The 19,921-nt window shown below is 44.4% G+C and overlaps 2 protein-coding genes across 5 annotated transcripts in view; one reads left to right on the top strand and one right to left on the bottom strand.

Annotated features, from left to right (window-relative positions):
- Window positions 1–2,567: 2,567 nt before the first annotated feature.
- Window positions 2,568–18,993, bottom strand: LOC134519635 (uncharacterized). The gene is made up of 5 exons (XM_063344062.1): window positions 18,696–18,993; window positions 8,800–8,896; window positions 6,190–6,411; window positions 5,837–6,099; window positions 2,568–4,409 (listed from the first exon to the last, which is right to left on the bottom strand). The coding sequence occupies exons 1-5, from the start codon at window positions 18,991–18,993 to the stop codon at window positions 4,381–4,383; spliced, it is 909 nt and encodes a 302-aa protein (XP_063200132.1). The 3' UTR covers window positions 2,568–4,380.
- Window positions 6,500–19,921, top strand: part of BRINP3 (BMP/retinoic acid inducible neural specific 3) — a 205,093-nt gene continuing 191,671 nt past the window's right edge. Inside the window, exons 1-2 of one of the 4 annotated variants that reach the window (XM_063344804.1) lie at window positions 6,500–7,088; window positions 16,780–16,838. The gene's annotated coding sequence lies outside the window, so the exon portion shown is untranslated. Of the gene's footprint in view, window positions 7,089–10,413; window positions 10,541–16,779; window positions 16,839–19,921 lie in introns of those variants that run through there. The other 3 variants (XM_063344805.1, XM_063344803.1, XM_063344806.1) reach the window with 3 other exon arrangements.

Below are 19,921 nucleotides of genomic sequence, written 5' to 3'. Positions count from 1 at the left end.
TTATTTTTCATACCTTTATGTTTGAGTTGGAAATTAGGTAAATGGAGTTCATCCATCCAAATTCTTCATGCTTTTTCTATCTCATTAGCTCCATAGCCCAGGCAAATGATAAATGCTTGTAATATTGCTGTATTTTAAGTGCATGCTAGAGACTGGAAATGCGTTGAATAGACTGTTCAAGAAACCGTATTGTTCTTGTTCATTGTCATTAGTGGCCCATGTATTTTGATTCTTATGAGGTAATGACATATAATAACAAAGGTTATTTTCAAATCTTACTACAGATCTTTTGCTCAGCTCATTTCTATGGGAGATAACCACATCTATTGAGATAATGCACCAGATGTTATTCAGGGAATGACTATCAATTTGAAACAATATCTGTAAAATAATCTATTTTCCAAATGCAAATTGCTTTCTCTACATCCCCTTTTCTTCCCAGCATAACCACCCTGCAAAACTCTGCCTTTCTAGTGTGTAATTCCTTGACACTGCAAAGTGTGAACAGAGAATTTCACTGATACCTGCCTGTTGTTCCCTTTTCGGTCCATGACAAATTTCTTCTATACATTCTGGGAAATATATATTTTACTCCTGCAAACATTCGTACATAGATTCTAATCAGGATCTCTTACACCTTGAATACAGAATTGCTTTTGCTAGAACTCATGGTAAGTCTGTCTTTTGTACCAGGCATGAGGCATAACAGAACTTCATTTGACTCCATCACCCTTCCAAAAACTCATCTTGTATGAAAGTGGGTCTTGCTCTTTTACATGCACCACAGAAAATGCATTGAGGAGTCTTCTATTAATTTCAACATTTCTTCTGTCCTCCATCATTAATTCAAATGCATTTCAGCCTCTGTCCTCTCTGGGACAGAGACTTTCAGTGTTAATACCTTGCCTAGTTTGCAAGGGACTCAATTCTGACCACCCAGAAGTATCAAAACACTAAGAGCTAGATTTTATTTAATCTGTGTAACAATACTAAAATCAGGTGGGGATAGAAGCTCGATAGAAGATGCATGGCTTCTTTATTTAAACAGAAACACATTAAAAACACACCTCCATCCCTCCACAAATCTGCTGAAGTGTTAGGCCGGCACTTCTCACACTGCTTGTGAAGTCAGTGCTTGTGGGATGGAAACCTCCGTTTCCATCATATCAACTACTGGAAGTACATATTGCACTACTTTCATAGGACATTCCTTCTGGTACTGGACTACTACAGACACTGAGAACAAATTTTCCCTAAGAAAAGCAGGCATTTGATGCACAGGACTCTCCACCACAATGCTTCAACATGATTTAAAATGCATCTCCTCCTTTACCTTCTCTATAATTTTCTTTATTTCTTGAAAGCAACAGAGTCTCTTGTGATTTTCTAAAGTCCAGCTAGCAAGAAAAAGGGAATACCTGAATACATCAGAGGTTGTTTTAAAAATGCCGAGCCCATATTTTTGCCCGCATGGACATTGGTCATGGAAACATCGCCAAAATATGCTTTAACTTAAAAAAAAAAAAGAAAAAAAAAGTCAGTAACAGTATTGTAGCACATTATTATTGTAATTGTCCCGTGGCTTTGAAGATAATTACTTCATTTTCTGTGCCCCCTTCAGTTCTAATGTCAAGATTGGGAACACTTTATAGTCATCTGATTTTACCTATCATGCTGTGTGATAGCAGTCATCATTTGCTTTACGTGCTAAGGAGAATTTACAATGGTAAACAGTGCCTATCACAGTACAACCATTTAATCCCTCTGTTCATTCAAAGACAGCTTCTGGTTCAAGCTACTGTGTGTGTTTGCAGTGCAAGGAGACAACCTTGTAGCACCCTACGTAGCACAGATGATAACAGCTGTGAAGACCCTACAGAATAGACTTCAATCTTCCAAGAAAAGGGGGCAGTAGATTGCCAACCCCTAGAGAAGTTCATGCCTCCACATCTCAAGTGCTATTGCATCCCTTCTAGACATGTGTGTCTAGCTATGTCTAGTGAGTTCATGTGAGCTTTCAGATCTTGCAATTAATATCTTCTGAAAGCAGGAGAGAAATACATCTCTTCAAAGAGGCTATCCTATCTCAGAAGACTGGTGTTTTAATGATAGCAAGAGCCTGGAAAAAAAAAATACCCTTTAAGTTTGTCCTCTGCTGCCAAAGGACAGGGCAAGTGAGTACGCAATCATTGGTAATGCTGTATTTCTTTGATCTAGTTTTTTGTGAGAAATTAAAGAAATTCTACAGTACTAGTTCATTCCCTGTAAGTGAAATGGTAGAAAATCCTAAAAATAATCTCCTCTTAAAGAAAAGGTCAGCAGATATAATTTTATTCAACTGAGTCATGTCTCTATTAAAAAGCAAAAATGTATAGGTCGAAATATGTTGTTGGTGGACAACAAGCTGAACATGAGCCAGCAGTGTGCCACTGCAGCAACAAAGGCAAATGGGGTCCTGGGTTGCATCTGCAGGGACTACTAAGAGAGACAGAGATATGATCACCCCATTCTACTCGTTGCTTGTCATGCTGCACCTGGAGTACTGTGTCCAGTTCTGGTCCCTGCAATTCAAGAAAGAAGCAGTTCTTGAAGTTCCTCTTCACAAGGAACTACATGGAGAAGACAAGGGGCAACAGGTACAAGCTGCAGTGGGAGAAGTTTAATCTCAACACAAGAAAGAATTTTTTTTAAAGTAAGAACAATCATTCACTAGAACAACCTCCCAAAAGTCTCCATTGATGGATGTGACTGGACAAGGTGCTAGATAATTTAATCTAGGCTCCCTTCCCCACGAAAGCTTGGACCAACTGATCTTTTGAAGTCCCTTCCAAACCTGGGCTGTTTGGTGATTCCATGTTTCTCTGATATGTGTATAAAGCAAAATTCTAAATACAGCATATTTGTTTCTATAATGAGCAAATACAGGACTTGTTTAGATATGCAGTTCAATTTATGGATGCAAATAGTAACTGGAAACGAAACCCAGAAATATGTGACACGTTGTTTTCAAAGCAAAATATGAACACTGGACATGGGCAATTAAGCATTCCCTATGTTTTCTAGCTGAATATGCAAATTTGAAATTCAAATTGGACTTCTAAAAAAAACTCACAGAAGCAAAAACACTAAGAACATAAGGAGCCCAAAGTTTAAGCCTTTTTGCTCTGACTTTAATTATTTCGCCATAATTTCGGTTAAGGGCAAGGCACTTTAGTAGGTTATCATTTTGCTCCTCCCAACTGCTTCAAAGGTCAAGTACAGTTTCCCCTGACAAAACATGCAGTGAATGGAATTTTTAGATGGAGAATTTACAGCAGAGTAGCATGCAGAGAATTCATTATAACGAGGAGAAGGAAGGCACTTAAGAACGTGACAGTATTGTTTGTATAATAGGTTTGCCTGTTGCAAACTAAGGGTAACTGCTGAACTGACTTAATAAATTACATACATTTTTCAGTAGCTAAAGAGAAGCGTGCAGCAGGTTCTGGAAGAAAAAGGGTCAAAAGGCTGATTATATGAAGTTAAAAAAAAATACGTTATGGGATATGCTGTTAAAATGTGTATTTACCAACACAGATATACACTGCTATTTAATGCAGATTTACAGGACAAAGGAATCTAATGGCCTGTAATTCAGGGCCACAAGGCTTTTAGGATAGGAAGACTTGATGTGCCTCTCCCCTCGCACAGGATGCTGTGCAGCTCCTCAGTTAAGACTGGGTCCCAAGTTTGGATTTAGCATTTTCAGTGGGTGGTATAAGTCTCTGCCCCATTCACGTGCAGTTTGTTCCATTGTTTACAATTTCATTATTCTGCCCTATGATGAGATTTTGTAATATTATATTCTGAGGCCATAGGTTATTAACACTACTGAACAAAAGGCATCATAGTTCTCTACAACACTTTACCTCTGCTGCAGGACTATTTTTAGGACTAAAATGGAACTGTGGTGGCAATTAGGTCTTGGAATTGACCACAGTGGAAGATCTGTGTTGTTACTGCAGGGTAACTCTTTTTAATGTTTAGGTATTGGACATATATACACAAGTGAATAATACCAGAAGATGTTTATTACATTTAAAGTGGGAAAGGACCAGAAAAGGTGATACTAGTTGAGGAAACAAAGTTGTACTGCTCTCTAGATTAAAGAAGTTGGCAGGGTGGGAAAGGGAGCACAGTGAGATAAAGATCAGACTATGTCCACTGCACCTGTGGATGCTATGAAATGAAACTTGAACCTAATTGTGAAGGGTCTGAGCCAAAGCCTAGTGAAGTCAACCTCTTCTCGTTTATTGGGAGGGTCGGGTTGGTCAGACTCAAAATTCTTCTTGTCTGATTTAAGCTACCTTTGGTGTGAAGCAGCCACAGAACAATTTAAGCCTAGGTCACCATTAGGGCTAGCAAGAAACCTAAAGAGAAGAGCAGAAAAACATTAGCTTATCAGCAAATCTCTTTTTGTGTATTCAACACACACAAACACACATAAAGGTACATTGGATCTTGCTAGCATTTGCAGTAAGAAACACTGCTATGAAGATATTGCTGCCCACGTGCACCCTGGCACTGTTGATCTATCCCATCCACACACGCTGTTTCTTTGTCTTTTGTTTTCTCTGGGATTTTATCAGTTCTAGAAAATGGACAGTGCCCTTATTGTCTTGAATCCAAAAGTATATTTGATAGTCATTGCAGGCTTGATGTGCAGCAGTCTTTGTTAAGAAACACAGTGATCTTTACATAAACAGGCTGACCTTTGTAACTGGCAGTTTGTCAGGATGGGCTGAAGGCAGAGGGGAAGAGAAGAGGGGGAGAGGAGCTTGAGCTACTTGTTGCTGGAAGATAAATTGTATTCTGAGGCAAAGAGGCAAGATGGTATGCCTTTCACTTCTATAACTGCATAATGAATCATACATATGCCTACATATTTAAGAACTACTACACTTGAAATGGACACTGCATTTTTTTTCTTTACTAAACATAACATCCTTCCTTCACTCCTTTTCTTCCCTCCTCTCTAAAGAAAAAGACAATAAAAACCAGAGCAGGCTAAATCATTGCTAAGATCAGATCACTCCCTAATTCTTTAGTATAGAAATGATTAAACATGCTGACAGGAACAAACCAATGTGATGCCAGAGGAATCCTGGGTTTCTGCAGTTGCTGAACCTCTTGCAACCAATTGTGAAAACATAAAGCTGCCATACTGGCAAATGTACCTGAACACTTCACACTGGTGCTTAGAGAGACAATTGAGAGAAGACAGAAACCTTCTTGATCAAAAAGCTCAACAGAAATGACAGTCTCTTTTGAGGACTGCGTGTAGCACATTGGAAAAGTGCTGGTGCAATACTGGTGGTCACTCCATATTGTCCAATGTATACATCAGATGGTCTATATGGTCACTGCTTATTGATCCTGGGAAGCATGGTGTGAACACAGCCAGGCTACCTTCCTTGCCTGCAGGGATGCCAAAGCTTCTTGTTGCTCTGCAGGCTGTTCCCTGCCATGGACTGGCTTTCAGTTTACTGGTACCAAATTAGTTATGCCTACCTATACACAGGGAAATACGTTTTTATTAGCCATAAACGTGCGTGTCTGCTTACAGCACATATGTAGGAGCGGGACCAGGAGAGGTGGGGGGGGGTACGACGACACTAAGCTGCATAAATGCTGGCGCTGCCTCCTCCTCCCACACACACCTTGAAATTCAGCACACACTCTGAGCCGCTATGCGAGGACAAGGGATATTTTTCCACCGAGCCCAGGCTCGTGATTTCCATACAGAGAGCTTAGAAGCGCCGGGAAGGGGAGGATGAAGGGGGGATGCTTCGCTTACCGAGAGCAGGGAGGGGGGCACGGGTGATCAGCAGGAACATTTCCGCCCATTCCTCTGCCACCACCCCGCAACTGTTTATCACCGCGATGTCCTCCTCCCCGCCTCGGTCCGAGAAGCCGGTTCCCCGCGCAAGGGCTCTCGACGCCGCCTTTCCCCGCCGGGGACAGTCAGCGAGCCCCGGCCAGGACCGGGGAGGATGAGGGGGCCACGGCCGGGCGAGCAGGCAGGCGCCGGCTGGGAGAGACAGCTCCGGGGAAACCTGTCTGCGCAAAAAAAAAAAAAAAAAAAAAAAAATCTGAAACAAAGGCTTAGCCGCGGGTAGGGGGAGAGGCTGGGAGCGGGGGTCCTCTTACCCGGTCGATACCGCCGCTGTGGCTCGCTGGATTGCGGGTGGAGAAGGAGGAGGAGGAGGAGGAGGAGGAGCGGGTGCCGCGCAATCCAGCAGCCCCCCCCCCCGCCCCCCCTCCGGGTCGTGCCGTGCGCCCCCGGCTGTGTCGCGTACCCCGGCGAAGCCGCCGCCGTCCGCCCCCTGCTTCGCGGCCCCCCGCAGGCGGTTCCCCTCCTCTCCCGCCCTCCTCCAACACCCCACCCCCCCCCCTACCCCCGAGGGAGACTGGCCAAGTCCTGCAAATCCCGAGCCCGGCGCAGGGAGCTCTGTGGAGCGGGCAGCCCCGGGACTCGGCCGGTGTCCCCTCCCCGGAGCCCCGGCCCGCCCCTCCGCCGCGGCTGGTGGGATGAGCGCCTCTCCCGTCCCTCTCCGGACCGCCTCGGCTCGCTACAGCCTCCCACTTCCCGGTGCAGCCTCGTCTCTCCTCCACATGGCTTGGCAAAACCCCTCTCCTGCCGCCCGCTGTTGAGATTCCACAATTTGTTATTCTTTCCTTGAGGATCACTACCATCACCACCAAAAAAACAACCCACCCCAACCTCGGCAAATCCTATCCCTTCCCCGCAACTCCTCTTGCTATTCGGATTTCCTTCCCTCTCTCCTCCTCCTCCCACTCCCCCACCCCCCCATTTCTTTGGGTCTTGAGTCTCTCTCTCCCCTACACACACACACACGCCTTGGCACACACGGTGTGAATGGTTTGTGGTACTTGCTGCTGCGCCACACAGAAACCGCTGATGGTTTTCCAAAGTCCCACCACCACGCAAAGCCCTGCCCTAGCCTGAAGCCGAAGATGCTGGACTATATGCTTGGAGTCGGGATGCATTTTGCTCACAGCCGCTTCGCCTCCTGCAATTTCATCCGGTAAGTGGGTTTTATTTTCACGTTCCGATTGCGTGTTTTCCACAAAAAGGACATTAAAAAAAAAAAACAAACAGAAGAAGAAAAAAGAAAAAGCAACGTCTCAATTGCCTCGCCTTCCTTCTGAACCTTTCAGTAGCCTGCCTGGCTCCACTTTCTGAACTCGAAGAAATTATAAAGCACCGACCCTGCTTGCCCACATCGCTTCCGTACGTTAGTCGCCGCTCTGGGCGCTAAGTTGCAATCCGCACCGCAGTCTCACTCGCGGAGTCTTTACCATTCCACTGCTTATTCATCACGTTTTATTAATGTTTTCGTCAGGCGCTGTACCTGCTACGTTCCCTAGTTTAATCCTTGCAGATACAGCTGCTGGCATGGATGCTGGAAGGGCTGTGTAAGGGCTTCTCCCCGTGTAAGAAGATGGACAGAAATCGCTAGTGGTTAAGGGAGTCGCGAGCGTGTCAAAAGGAGTGTCTGGAAGTCTGTGTGGGGAGATAAGGTGGAAAAGTTCATTACTCTTTCTCATCCCCTGCAGAAGCTTGGATTGGATTGGGGGGGGGGCGGGGGGGGGAGGAGGCGGGGGGGGTAGTAATTCTCCAGAAGGGATAGGAAAGGATTTCCAGATTTCCAGACCCTAATTAAATCTGTCCTGTCGCTTGCGCTGGAAGGTGACATCGCAGCGGGATGCGTGGGCAGGGGATGCGGGGCGGGCTGCGGCCGGCGCGGGGGGAGCAGCCGCCTCTTGCCCGCCCGCCGCCTGCTCTCTCTTCACGCCCTGCCCGCATTCCTGAATCCCATCGCGCCTCCTGATCTTCTTTATTACTATTTGCGGGAATACCTGTGTTTTTAACGGCCTGAGGAATGCAGGGTAGGAGGGAGGTGTCGCCTTCACAAAACGTATGCTTATATATTTATCTACCTGCCGCGTTTTGAAGCGTAGAATATCTTTTCAATCAAGTAGGGGATGTTTTACTTTGAAAGAGAAGAGGACCAAGGGAAATAAACACTTTTTGTTAAAAAAAGGACGAGTGCCTTCAGAGTGCTATTTGTGGCTAATACTTCCAGTATTTCTGTGTCTCTAATTAGCCACAGAGATCAACCCACGTTCAATAGCAGAAGGTAGGGTTGGAACATGTTACTTCTCACGGGGAGGTATTGACTGGGCTCCATTTAACTCTGTCATTTGGTGTGCAGGATGAGTGTGTGTGTGTGCAGTCATGTCTCCAAAGCAGTACGTGCAGAGATCACAAGGAAGGTGTTAAAAGGCTTACAAGCAGGTAGAGATGCCAGTGAGAAATACACGAGATCTGAATTTATTGCCTGGTGGCAAGCAGAGGACAGAAAAGACCAACGTCCCCTTCAATACCATGCTCCTGAGAGTGCTCCCCCCCACCTCTTCCCTCCACCCCCCCACTCCCGCCTCCAAATTGCTGACTGACGTCGGGAAAGGGGGAGTGAAAAAGCCCTTCAAGCGTGGGATCCAAAATTCATCCTTCCTCCAGCTCCTCTCTTCTCTCAGCAGCTCGATTCACCCCCCGACCCACCCCCCCCATGTCTACTTCTCTTCCTTACAGCTAAGCATCTTTCTCCTGGAGTCTGTCCTCTAGGAGGGTTTTCCCATTACCATCATTGCTGACCTGCCTCCTCCTGCCCCGGGACCCTGCATTCGGGACGGGGGTAATTAACCAAATCCCAGCCACTTTTCCTGAATTACCGCCCTCTGACGCTGCTGCGATCCTCCCGCACCGGGCTGCTCAGGAAAGTTTCCGAGCAGTCATACTCCCTTTCCCTTCCTAGGTATAGAGGATTACCTACGTAAGAGCGTTTCAAAAGCTTTACCTGATTTTTAATCCTAAAAAACCAATCAAGCAACCAAAAACACCCAAACCCACCACAAAACAAAAAAACACAACAAAACCCAAAAAACCCTTGGGGAAAAAAAACCCAACAGGAATTCCTGAGGGATTAACTCGCCGTGGGAATAGCTCACCCGGTGAGCATCACCTCACCGTGCTAGTTAAATGATAGTGCTCTGCAGAAGAGATTTATGTGCCCATCAGCAGAATATTTCCCGGATTTAAGAGTACTCTGTAATTCCCTCTGTGCCGACGGAGTGGGAGATGGTAGCACACAGGATGAGGGCAGTGGCGTTGTTTAGTTCACAGTCACTGTGATGGATGGCAGTAAAACGGTGCCTGGGTAGTAAAACTGACACAGGTTGGACCGGGTGGCGTTTCTACACTCAGCAGAAGGCAGGGTGGACAGACACACCAAATCCTTTGCATACCAACATCAAATAAATCAATGCAATTAATGTAAGCTTAATGGGCAATTGCAACAAGAAAGCGGGAGGTATGCTTAATAGAGAAGATTCCCATTAGCCTTGATGGTTCATTTCCAGTGCTCATCTCCCCCCGACCAGAGGATACCCTCTGCTTACATTGGGCTGGATGACTCGGAAAAAACCAGAAATGCCAGGCACTAGCCTGGCGGATTTTTGCTATGCTTTTGTTGGTTCTTTTGCTTTTTGCTATGAAAGGCTGCTAGTGTGTAAATACCTCCCAAGCTCCATGGCCCATTCGTGAGGGAATGGTCCCAAACAGCCCTCTTCCCGTCATCTAGGTGTCCAGCCTCCCTGTCTGTGTCTGGCTTCACTATCAAGGATTACCTCCACCTCCTCTGCTACCTTGATCTACCCTGGAGCTGCGTGGCTTTGGAACTCCCTTTTGACCGGGAGTTAATTCCCTAACTTCAAATATTGGCTGTGGCAGGCGGATACCCAGGGAGGGGGCTCTGGCAGAGGAAACACCTTTAAATATGCATGTCAACGTCCAGCCTGCTGGATCATCCGCCCAGACTTAGCCTTACACCTTGCACCATTCCTTCAAGTTGTGCGTGTCCCCGGGACGAGGTCCCACGGGGAAGGGGCGGAGGGAAGGGGAGAGGCTGGTGGGGGGCTCCCCGCAGCATCAGGAAGGGCTCCGGGCGAAGTGAGCTCCTTCAACTGGTCAGCAACACCGGGCTGCCGGAACCCCCAGCCTCTCACCAGCCTCAGCAGGAGAGGGTAGCTGGCTGCTTCCATCTCCTTGCCTGCCACTTTGTAGGGAAAAAGGAGAAATCAAACCTCCAAGGGAGGGGGCACCTGCTCCACTCCAGCCCAGAAGCCACCCGACTGTGCAGGCTCGCCAAGGCTGCCCGCAGCGGGGAGGAGGAGAGACTCGGCCGTAAAGGGTTAATGGAGGGTTGCAGGGTGCTCTAAGCATGAGTCCTGTGTGTGCCTCATCGATGCACCAGCCAATCCTAGGCAACAGAAGCATGAACTATATGTAGCATGGTGCAAAAAGCGAGGTAAAAAAAATAGGGTGTAAACTGTCACGGTATATCAGAAGACAGGAGACCTGCTTTTTTGGGCTACGGTTTCTGTGCTACTTGCGGAGCACCATGCATTTAAAAAGGTAAGGGCTTTGTTACCAGCAATCTGTATTATGGTTCACTTCCGAATTCAAGTACATTTTCTGTGTACCTTTCCTTAAGGGTTACATTGTGTAGTGCAGAGTGGGAAGAAATTGGAATATGGTATGATTTACTGTTTGGGAATTCTTCTGAAAGATGACATCAGTTTCAAGTTGTAACAATTTCTTGTAGAGATTAACAAGTGTATGCATGTGAACTAAATTAAATTAATGACTGGCAGAAAAATGTAATGTGTGGGATAAGTGAAGGATGTTCTATTATAGAATCAAAATCAGTCATGGATCCATATCAAGTGAAGGCCAGTGTGAGACAGACCTGATTTTGAAAAAAAAACTATAGAGGGTAATTCAGAGACGTGTATCTGACAAGCAAGTCTGAGAGAAGAAACAAAAATAACTTATTTCCTAGAAAAGCCCACGTCTAACTTTATTTAAATATGGCAACACAAGAGAATGCTATAAAAAGAAGTGAAGTCAAAACCTAATAGAGCGTATTTTCAAAGATGAGTGACTCTGACACATTAAGTATACAGAGATAAAGCTATAGTGGCCCTACTTACATTTACAAGATATAAGACATAACTTAGGAGGAGCAATCCATTTAGATATCAGGCTTTACAGACTGCTGTCAATGCTCAACTCCAACCGTACAAGGAGTTACTCATTTTAAATAGGTGCTCTGCCAACTTTACCATAAGACCTAGCTTTCAGAATAGAAACATTTGACTTGTATCTCTTCCTCTCTGTATCCAAGCATAGCAACAGAACCATAGTCTTAGATGCCGTTGCAGTGCTAATTATCAGAGGTCCATAAAGAAACTACCTACAAATTCTGACCTTCAACCATTTTTTTCTTTCTAAAACACATACATGATTTAAGTGGGGGAGGAAAAAAATAAAAAGGTCTGTTGTATTTTCAGTAAGCTGATCCACCTCCAGTGAGAGCCAGCTTTCCCAGCAGACGCTGAGTTCACCAGAGTTACTGTGTTTGGGGTGCTTGTTCATGAAATGCTGAAACACTGTGAGTGAAAACGTTAACTAGGAAACATGAAAACAAGCAGCTGAACATTTTACAGATCTCGCTGCAGAAGGCAGCATTTGGACAACAAGCCAACAAAACAACTTGAGGATCTTTGAGTGATGTAATCACCCCATCCCATCCTTTCCCGTTTTTTTCTACTACTGCCTGAATGCTATTGTGAAGAACTGAAGTCTACTCATTGTTTACACCAATGCGTGTCTGAAAAGTTATTTCTTTAGTCACATAGATTGCAGGGACTTTTCACTCCTCTCAGTCCCAGGTAGAGTCAATGATTTATGGGGCTAAAATAGTTTTATTTCATTTGGATTAATTTGAAACTGGGTGATCATATCTGACTGTAATCAGTCTAAGACATTTCTTGCTTGAGATTTCAACAGGAAAATGCAACACCTATTGAAAACAAAATAAAGCCCTTTTTACCAGCAAGCTTTCTTATTCAGCAATTTTTGAAAATCTAAATGGAAAATTGGAAGATCAATCAATTAACCTAAGTTTTTGCTCAGAAGAAAAAGGGAGTGGTGGGAAGCATTAGATGATACTTTCTGGAAACATTAAGTGTTTTCTAGCTGTCACGTATGCCTAGTGTAGCCCTTTCTTATTCCTCCCAAAGCTTCGTCTCTCCTCAAAATGAGAAGTAGACACTGATCTTTTTATTATTTTTTTTCCATTCCTGAAACACTAGTAACCACATGGGAGTAAAATCACCAGAAATACATTTTTGACAAATAGAGCCAAAATACTCTTTCAGAAAGGTCGCATTAAAGAAAACCACCCTGTTTGACTGCTGCAGGTAGTAACTTACAGCTACTCATTTTATGGGGAAGTTATCTTACTTTTCTTCTTGATCTCATCCTATATCCTCAAAAGAGAGAGCATTTTTTTAAAATAAAATTGCAACCACATTCTCGTCGTAGCATTGTTTTCCTATTGTTCAATATGTCTGCTGTTCAGTGATGGCCTGATCTCGCACAATTAAAGGAGCTCAGAGCATTGCTATTAACTTCAGTGAAAGCAAGATCAATTTCCAAGATAATAACTTGGAATCAAGATTAACTTCAGTATTAGGGGAAAAAAAAAAGTCAGCATCATGAAGTTACATGCTGCATGCTGAGCAATGTAAGGCTTTGCTTATCTTGAGTCAAAGAGCATCAAAATACTAAAGAACTGAAGGATTTTTCACCTGATCTTATGTTGTTCTAGGTCTCAGTATGCTATCATAATTCACAAATCAACATTTTCCTATATGAAGTTCAGCAATATTAAGAGAGCTCCATTTTCTGAAATGCCCCGCTGATCTGCAGGCATTCAGTACTTTGTGACTCAAGTCTTCATACTGCTGAAAGCTAGAATGCGAATCATTTGGCCTTCTAGCTCCGAAAGTAATCATTTATATGTGCCACAGTAAGTGTGCATACATAAACATAGTTTGTATACACACATGCATACACAGATACAAATATGTATGGTATATACTACACATATCCACCCATTCATCCCTCCACACACATGCTACGTACAATTATTCCTTTGCCCTGGATCATACCATGTGATTCATTATTTAGCACAGCCTTTTCCCTGTCTCCTGTTCAAAGTCTCCACTTGTTCTCTGTGCCACAAAATAACGCGCTGACAAGAGGAAAGAAGGACACTTTCTGCCATGTCAAAGCTTTTCATGTTTAAATAATGAACCTCTCACAAAGGCCACAGATTTTCTTCCACCTTCAAAAGAAGATTGACCAGGCAATATATACTGTTAGCTAAATGAAGGCTATTAAACTGTAGTGGTTTCTCTTCTAATGAGGTGAGAACCTCAGGCTCATCAGTTAGATACCTATACCATAGCAGTTACATTAATGGTGATCAGAAAATTCTGCTAATTTGCAGTAACACCTTCACTACCACATCTACCGGCACTTGATTAATGAGAAAAGTGGTTTCTAAGGTATTTATTATACATGGCCAAGTAAAGGATTTAAATCTGGGGAATCAGAGCACTACTTTATACCTTTAATCCCATATTATTCATGGCTACTGAGAACTCTGCAGAGCTAATTTAGCTCTTTCAGTGCTTATAAATCTATTGGAAATAACAAAAAACACCTGGTTAACTGAATATGGATGACCACTCCAAAGTCTAATGGAATTATTAAAATCCATTATAAATACTTTTCTTCTTCATCTTCCCCCCCCTTCTCTACCGAAATTTCAATTTTTAAGGAAGCTTAAGATCACTGGTGAAAAGTACCACTGCATGCTGAAAAATGGCATTGTGGATTGAAGGGTCAGCCCAAAAGTATATTTTTAATTAGCTATTTTTCACCTAAAACATTATTGATCCCTACTCATTAGCAGTTTGGAGGACAGACAGAACAACTATTTATTACAACAAATTTTATCTTCCATAATTTTTTTTTGTTTGCTTTGTACTTAATGTGCAGCCCTAAATGTTAGAATTGCTGAATTTTGAACACGAAGTTTTACATACGTGTAGTTTATAGACATACATGTACTTTAGCATCTTGACAGTGATCATATCAGCCCTTGTATTTACTTACAGGAAAGATTCAAAACAGCGCAATCAGAATGTCAGAACCTTTTGTTCTTCCATCCTGAACTGCCATCTGATCTACAGGGCAGGGCTGATACCCACCTCTGTTCCTTGAGAATGTGTAGATGCTCAGTATTTCTCAGATTAATCACCTTATTCCTTAGTATTGTACCAACATTTCTAATGAAGACGCTTGTTTATGTAAAGCAGCAATGTTTATGCAAGTGGAGACTCATCCTGCTGCCAGCCTCTGGAGACTGAATTTATTTCACATACAGCTATTAGTTGGGGGTGGCCATGAGCTGATGATGTTCTCTTAATCACTGCTCCTGTGGTATATGAATCGGACTCATTGGCTTAAAAAGTAAAAGCTTTACTAACTTACTAAAGTACCCTTTAAGATATGACTTAGCATGCGTTTACTAGATTGATTCACATTAGTTGAAGAGACAGTAGTGCCTTTTTTTGAAAGGTAGTCTTACTTATAAAACAGCTTAATTTCTTCCTACTGTTTTGTTTTGGCTAGGCAATGTCTAGAATATTTTCTTTCCCGCAGTCTTTCTGGAGAAGAAAAAAAGAGGCTATAATAAAGAAAACCTATGTTCCTCATACTTAGAGAGACTGCGGTGATCTGTAATCTCTAATAAATGGACTAGGTGTCTCTCATCCTGCACTGAAAATAGACTAGCTGGAAGTTTAAAGCTTTTCAGCATTAGCTTAGCACCTTTCTATTAAATCAGAATGTGTTTTTCTATGAGTTACAAGAAATAGTGATAATTTTGTAATAACATGGTTTTAGACTGTGATGTAGCTAAATTAAAACAGTAAGGGAGATTGTAATTTGTGATGAAACTCTAAAACACAGACTTTCTCCCCTTGTAACATGATGTTCGCAAGAAAGACATCTTTTAGCAGACAGGGTTTTTGTCTCTCTAATTTAGTAACTTATTCCAAATTTGTCAAAAATCAAGACTTACAAGGAAGCTTTGGTGTTATATTTATAGGACACAGCAGGCTGCCCAGTACACATGACATAATAATTACTTGTACAATCAAGCTTTGTATATTATCCATCCTGAGATGCAATTAGGTCCAGACTGGCTTGCTGAAGCTTGAATCTTTGCTCAGTCAGCCATAAAGTCCCTGCTTTCACTATAAAAAATTAATAGCTATAACATGAACATTTAAGAGGATCTGGCTATTGCCCATATACTTGCTACAGGCTTAGAATGTTGCGGCAAAGGGACTTATGAAAAGTCACGCAACAGTTTACAGTAGGATCAGATGTAGAGCCATGGTCTCCTGAATCCTCTGAGAGTCCTGTCTAGGGAGCTTGCACAACAGATAAGTTGTTTCTCACAGGAGGACAGTGGTGGTGTAAGTTCTTTTTTTTTTTTTTCCTTTTTCTGCTACCATAAATAGGTTTAAGCTTAGGAACCTGAAAGGAGTTTTAACCATCTATATACACCAGCTGAAAACCGGCTACACAATCTGTAATCAACTGTACAATATGATATGAGCTCTGGAGCACCTTAGTCTGAAAGTCATAATAGCAGAGCAAAACAAAAACATTACCCTTCTATTAGATATCAATGTTAAGAAACAAAATATATAAAATAATCCATTCTTATTGTAAAGTATCCAGAAAAGTACACACAAAGAAAAACCTCATGCTATTAGGTCTTTATGGAGATTATTTCTAACTACTGGTCTAAACTGTAACCACTCATTTTCACATGGAAAATAACATCAAGAAGAGTGTAAATCCTTGATCAGATATCACTTAGCTAAAATCCCAGGGCTATGTCCCATGCCTGAGCCAGAGCTCCTAAACTAAGAAATTCATTCTTAAAAATAAAAAGCCTCATTTTTTTTTTGTGATAACATTTTGAAACACAAACACGACTATGGATTAGGTTAGGTAATATCTGAAGGGATGGAGGTCTATGAAACTGGACTGTAAGCTGAATTTTGTATATATGTCCACATTACAGTCGATAGAGTTCATTGCTGCTTCTTAAGACCAGAGAACAGCTACACAGCATTATTTTTTCTCTTCATTATTGTACAAACAATATTAGCACTTCAACAGCTTCAAAGAAACTTCTGTTTTTGCCCGAGACCGACAATTACTTTCCTCTCCACCATTCTCTGAACATTTGTTGCAGAATATCCAGAAACAGAAATTTTAAGCAGCAACAAATATAGTCAGCCACTCTATTAGTAGAGTGAACATCTTCCTTTTTATTTTAGGACATTTTTGTCATCCAATGATTTGAAAGTACTCTAGAAACGTTAGTTGTTCAGGCTCCACAATACCTTCCTTTCCTGATCTTATGAACAGAAACTATAATTAAAGAAGGTTAAGGGACTTGTCAATGGTTATACAGTAAAATCAGAGCTATACTTCAAGGTGTACTCCAAGTACTCTCCTTCTATAAACTGAATCTTCTTCAGTTCAACTAACTGTTGGTGAGCAAAGTTTCCTCCCACCCCATCTCATTTTAGCCTGATAGGAGTCCTTCTGCATTAGAGAATAATCAGTTATATTTGGATTGTTCTTTAGACTTGAAAACCTAGAACCAAAGTCTTAGTGTACAGTCTCTAAGTTGCTGCTTCCTCCCATTCTAGATGGCAACAACTGAAGCACCCCTGGGTTTTAAAACTAGTAGAAGGATGAAATTAAACAGGTAAGAGCTGTTTGTTACTCTGATGTGGTGTACTGGATATAGCTAGCTTACATCTGACTTAGTATGGACACTCTTTCCATAGCCTGCTAATACTTGGCTGACAAATTGGTCCCAAGAACTGTCTGGGGACTAACAGCTATGGGTTAAAAGGAGACATACTACTAGAACTCGTACTTCACAACTTTCCAGTGATAGTTTAATATTTAGTTTTAGGGTGTGCTCTTTGCAAATCCTAAGGACCTACTTAATTGCTATTAACACACACTCAATGAAATTATCATAAGAGAAAATATTGAACATTTTAAAAGTTAAACATTGAGTTTTAAAAAATTCCAGTGAGCTGGAATGTAAGCTTCTAGACATCTGTCTCCTGTTAGGATTTTCTACAAACTCAAATGCTCCAGTATGCAAAGCTGTATGTCACAGTGATACATGTCAGCTTGTACATGATGAAAAACTGGATCAGAAACTCTGCCTATGCTGTTCTTTTCTATTCCTTCCTCTTAGGGATGCACCAATCCTGAGCCTGGAGAAAGTGGTATTTGAATACCAACCAGCTCTCTTGATCCCCTCTACCTTCCAGAGCCCTAGCCCACAGGATCTCTCCAAGCAGTTTCTTGAAGAGGTCAAAGTTAACCCTCCTGAAGTCCAAGGTTGCAATCCCACTTGTTTTGTGCATACTACCCATGATCCTGAACTCCATCTTCTTGTGATCACTACAGCCAAGGCTGCCCCCAACCTGATCGGCTTCCCCATCGGCTTCCCCATCCTGATCAGGCAGCCTGTAATAAACACCCACAACAGTGTCTCTCATATTTGCCTGCCCCTTAATCCTTACGCACAAGCTCTCAACTCTCTCTTCATCCACCCCTAGGGAGAGCTCGAAACATTCCAGATGCTGTCTCACATAAAGAGCAACTCCACCACCACGCCTCGCTGGCCTGTCATTCCTGAAACATAGCCATCCATGATAGTGTTCCAGTCATGTGAGCTATCCCACCACGTCTCAGTAATGGAAATGCGACTGCACACAGATCTCCAGCTCTTTCTGTTTATTCCCCATGCTGCATGCATTGGTGTATAAGCATTTCAGAGCAGGAGCTGTGTGTGTAGTTTTCACCCTGGAGGGGTGGTAGGCCTTCTGGTTCTCAAAAACACTGTCACACTCCCCCACAAGTGCTGAGCTACTACACCCAGGCACCTCACAGGCAGGCCCAGCAGCATCCCCACCCCCTCTTCAAATCTAGTTTAAAGCTCTCTCAACGAGGCCTGATAACTCTTGTCCTAGAACCCTTTTCCCCCTGCAAGCCCGTCATCAGCAGGCCTGGCGTCTTGTAAATCAGGCCATGGTGAAAGAACCCGAAGTCCTGTCAGTAGCACCAGGCTCGGAGCCAGGCATTGATCTGCTGGCTCCTCCTATTTACCCCCTCATCATTCCTCGCAACTGGGGGGATAGAGGAAGACACAACTTGCGCTCCTGATCCCTTGACCAGTCATCCCAAGGTCCTGAAATCTCTCTTCATTTCCCTCGGACTTCTCACTACCTCGTCACTGCCTACCTGAAAGATCAAAACGGGGTAATAATCTGAGGGCCTTACCAGGGAAGGAAGCTTCCTCTTCATGTCCTTGACCTGGGCTCCAGGGAGGCGGCAGACCTCCCTATGTAGCGGGTCTGGTCTGCATGTCGGGCCTTCTGCTCCCTTCAGTAGCGAGTCACCAATGACAGCGACCCGTCTTTTGTTCTTTACCACAGAGGTTTTGATGCGGGGGGTGGTCTGACTAGACCTCGCTGACACCTCCAAGGTGGAAGGACTATCATGCTCTTCATTGTCCAGGTTCTCTTGCAGAGCACTGCACCTGTTACACAGTGGCATCTGGCAAGGTGGGGTAGTCGCTGGGCAGTCACGACTGCGGCGCCTGTTGCGCCGGGCAGGAACTTCTTGCCATTGTCCTCCAAGTTACCACATTCAGTCAGGTGGAGAGAGGACAGGGAGTTGTCTGTAGCAGGGGTTCCGCCTGCCTGGTTTCTATCACAGGAGGCTGTGTGCGACTCCAAGCCGCTATCCCTCTGCCTCATTCCCTGATGGCCCTCAGCCTGCTTGCCTCCTCCCTGAGCTCCATCGCTAAGCGGACGAGATCCTCTACCTGGGCCCATCTCCCACAGGCGTGCCCACCGCTGCCATCCGGCACATAAGAGCAGGGCACACCCCGCAGCGTGATGTCTGTGTGGCAGCGCGTTCCCACAGGAACTCCGTCTGGGAAGCTGCGTCAGAGCTGGTGGGCGCAGAGCTCACAGATGCCATGGTCTTCTTCCGAGTGGATACCCTGACTCCCTGGCCGAGGCGGCAGTCTTTCAGCGCTCTCCCGTGCCAACGGCTGCGACAGGGCCGTTGTGCCGTGCCCTGTTTTTCGCCCGCCCTTTTTGCCCGCCCTTTTTGCCCGGCCTTTTCGTGGCGCTTGCTGGTGACTTCCTGAGCGCGCTCAGTGCTTCTTGTATGAGGGGGGTCAGTGGTCCCGACCCGCCTCGTTCAGGTCTGCCGCCGGGGGTGCTGGCTCCGCCCGCGCCTCCTCAGCTCTCTCCGCCCGCAGGAGCTGCCGGGTACCGGCCCGGCCTTGCCGCTTTTCCCGGCTTCGAAAAGCCTCCCAAAACCGAGCTGCTAGCCGGCTCCTTGTGTGGCTGCTGGATGTTATGTGCTGAGGACTTAGATACCCGACCGCGTTTGAAGATGAGGAGCCCGGTGAGGCCTCCACTGGTGAGGACGCCGTGAAGACTGCGTGAATTTCTCTCTCTTTCTCTGTTATGCGCTTATACAATTCACTTTTGAGGCATCCAGGCACCTCATGTGCTTTCATAAACCACACACTCTGATTTTATGTGGTGAGGGAGCACAGCTCCTCCTGGCTCACAAGCGCAGAATGAGGGCTAAAGCTGCCAGCGCCTGCAGCCAAGCCAGGAGTCGAGCTGTGGCACAGCGGCCTCCAGGTAAAGAGGTGTGTAGCCAGGCCCAAGGCCCAGCTAGGGAGCCCATGAGGGGTCTGGGGCAGTCACACCACACCCAGGCAGGGACTGAAGGTCCAGAAGC

Source organism: Chroicocephalus ridibundus, chromosome 8 (genome assembly GCF_963924245.1).
Source record: "Chroicocephalus ridibundus chromosome 8, bChrRid1.1, whole genome shotgun sequence".
NCBI lineage: Eukaryota > Metazoa > Chordata > Aves > Charadriiformes > Laridae > Chroicocephalus > Chroicocephalus ridibundus.
The sequence above is the reverse complement of the archived record's forward strand: the minus strand, read 5'-3'. Positions and strand labels throughout refer to the sequence as shown.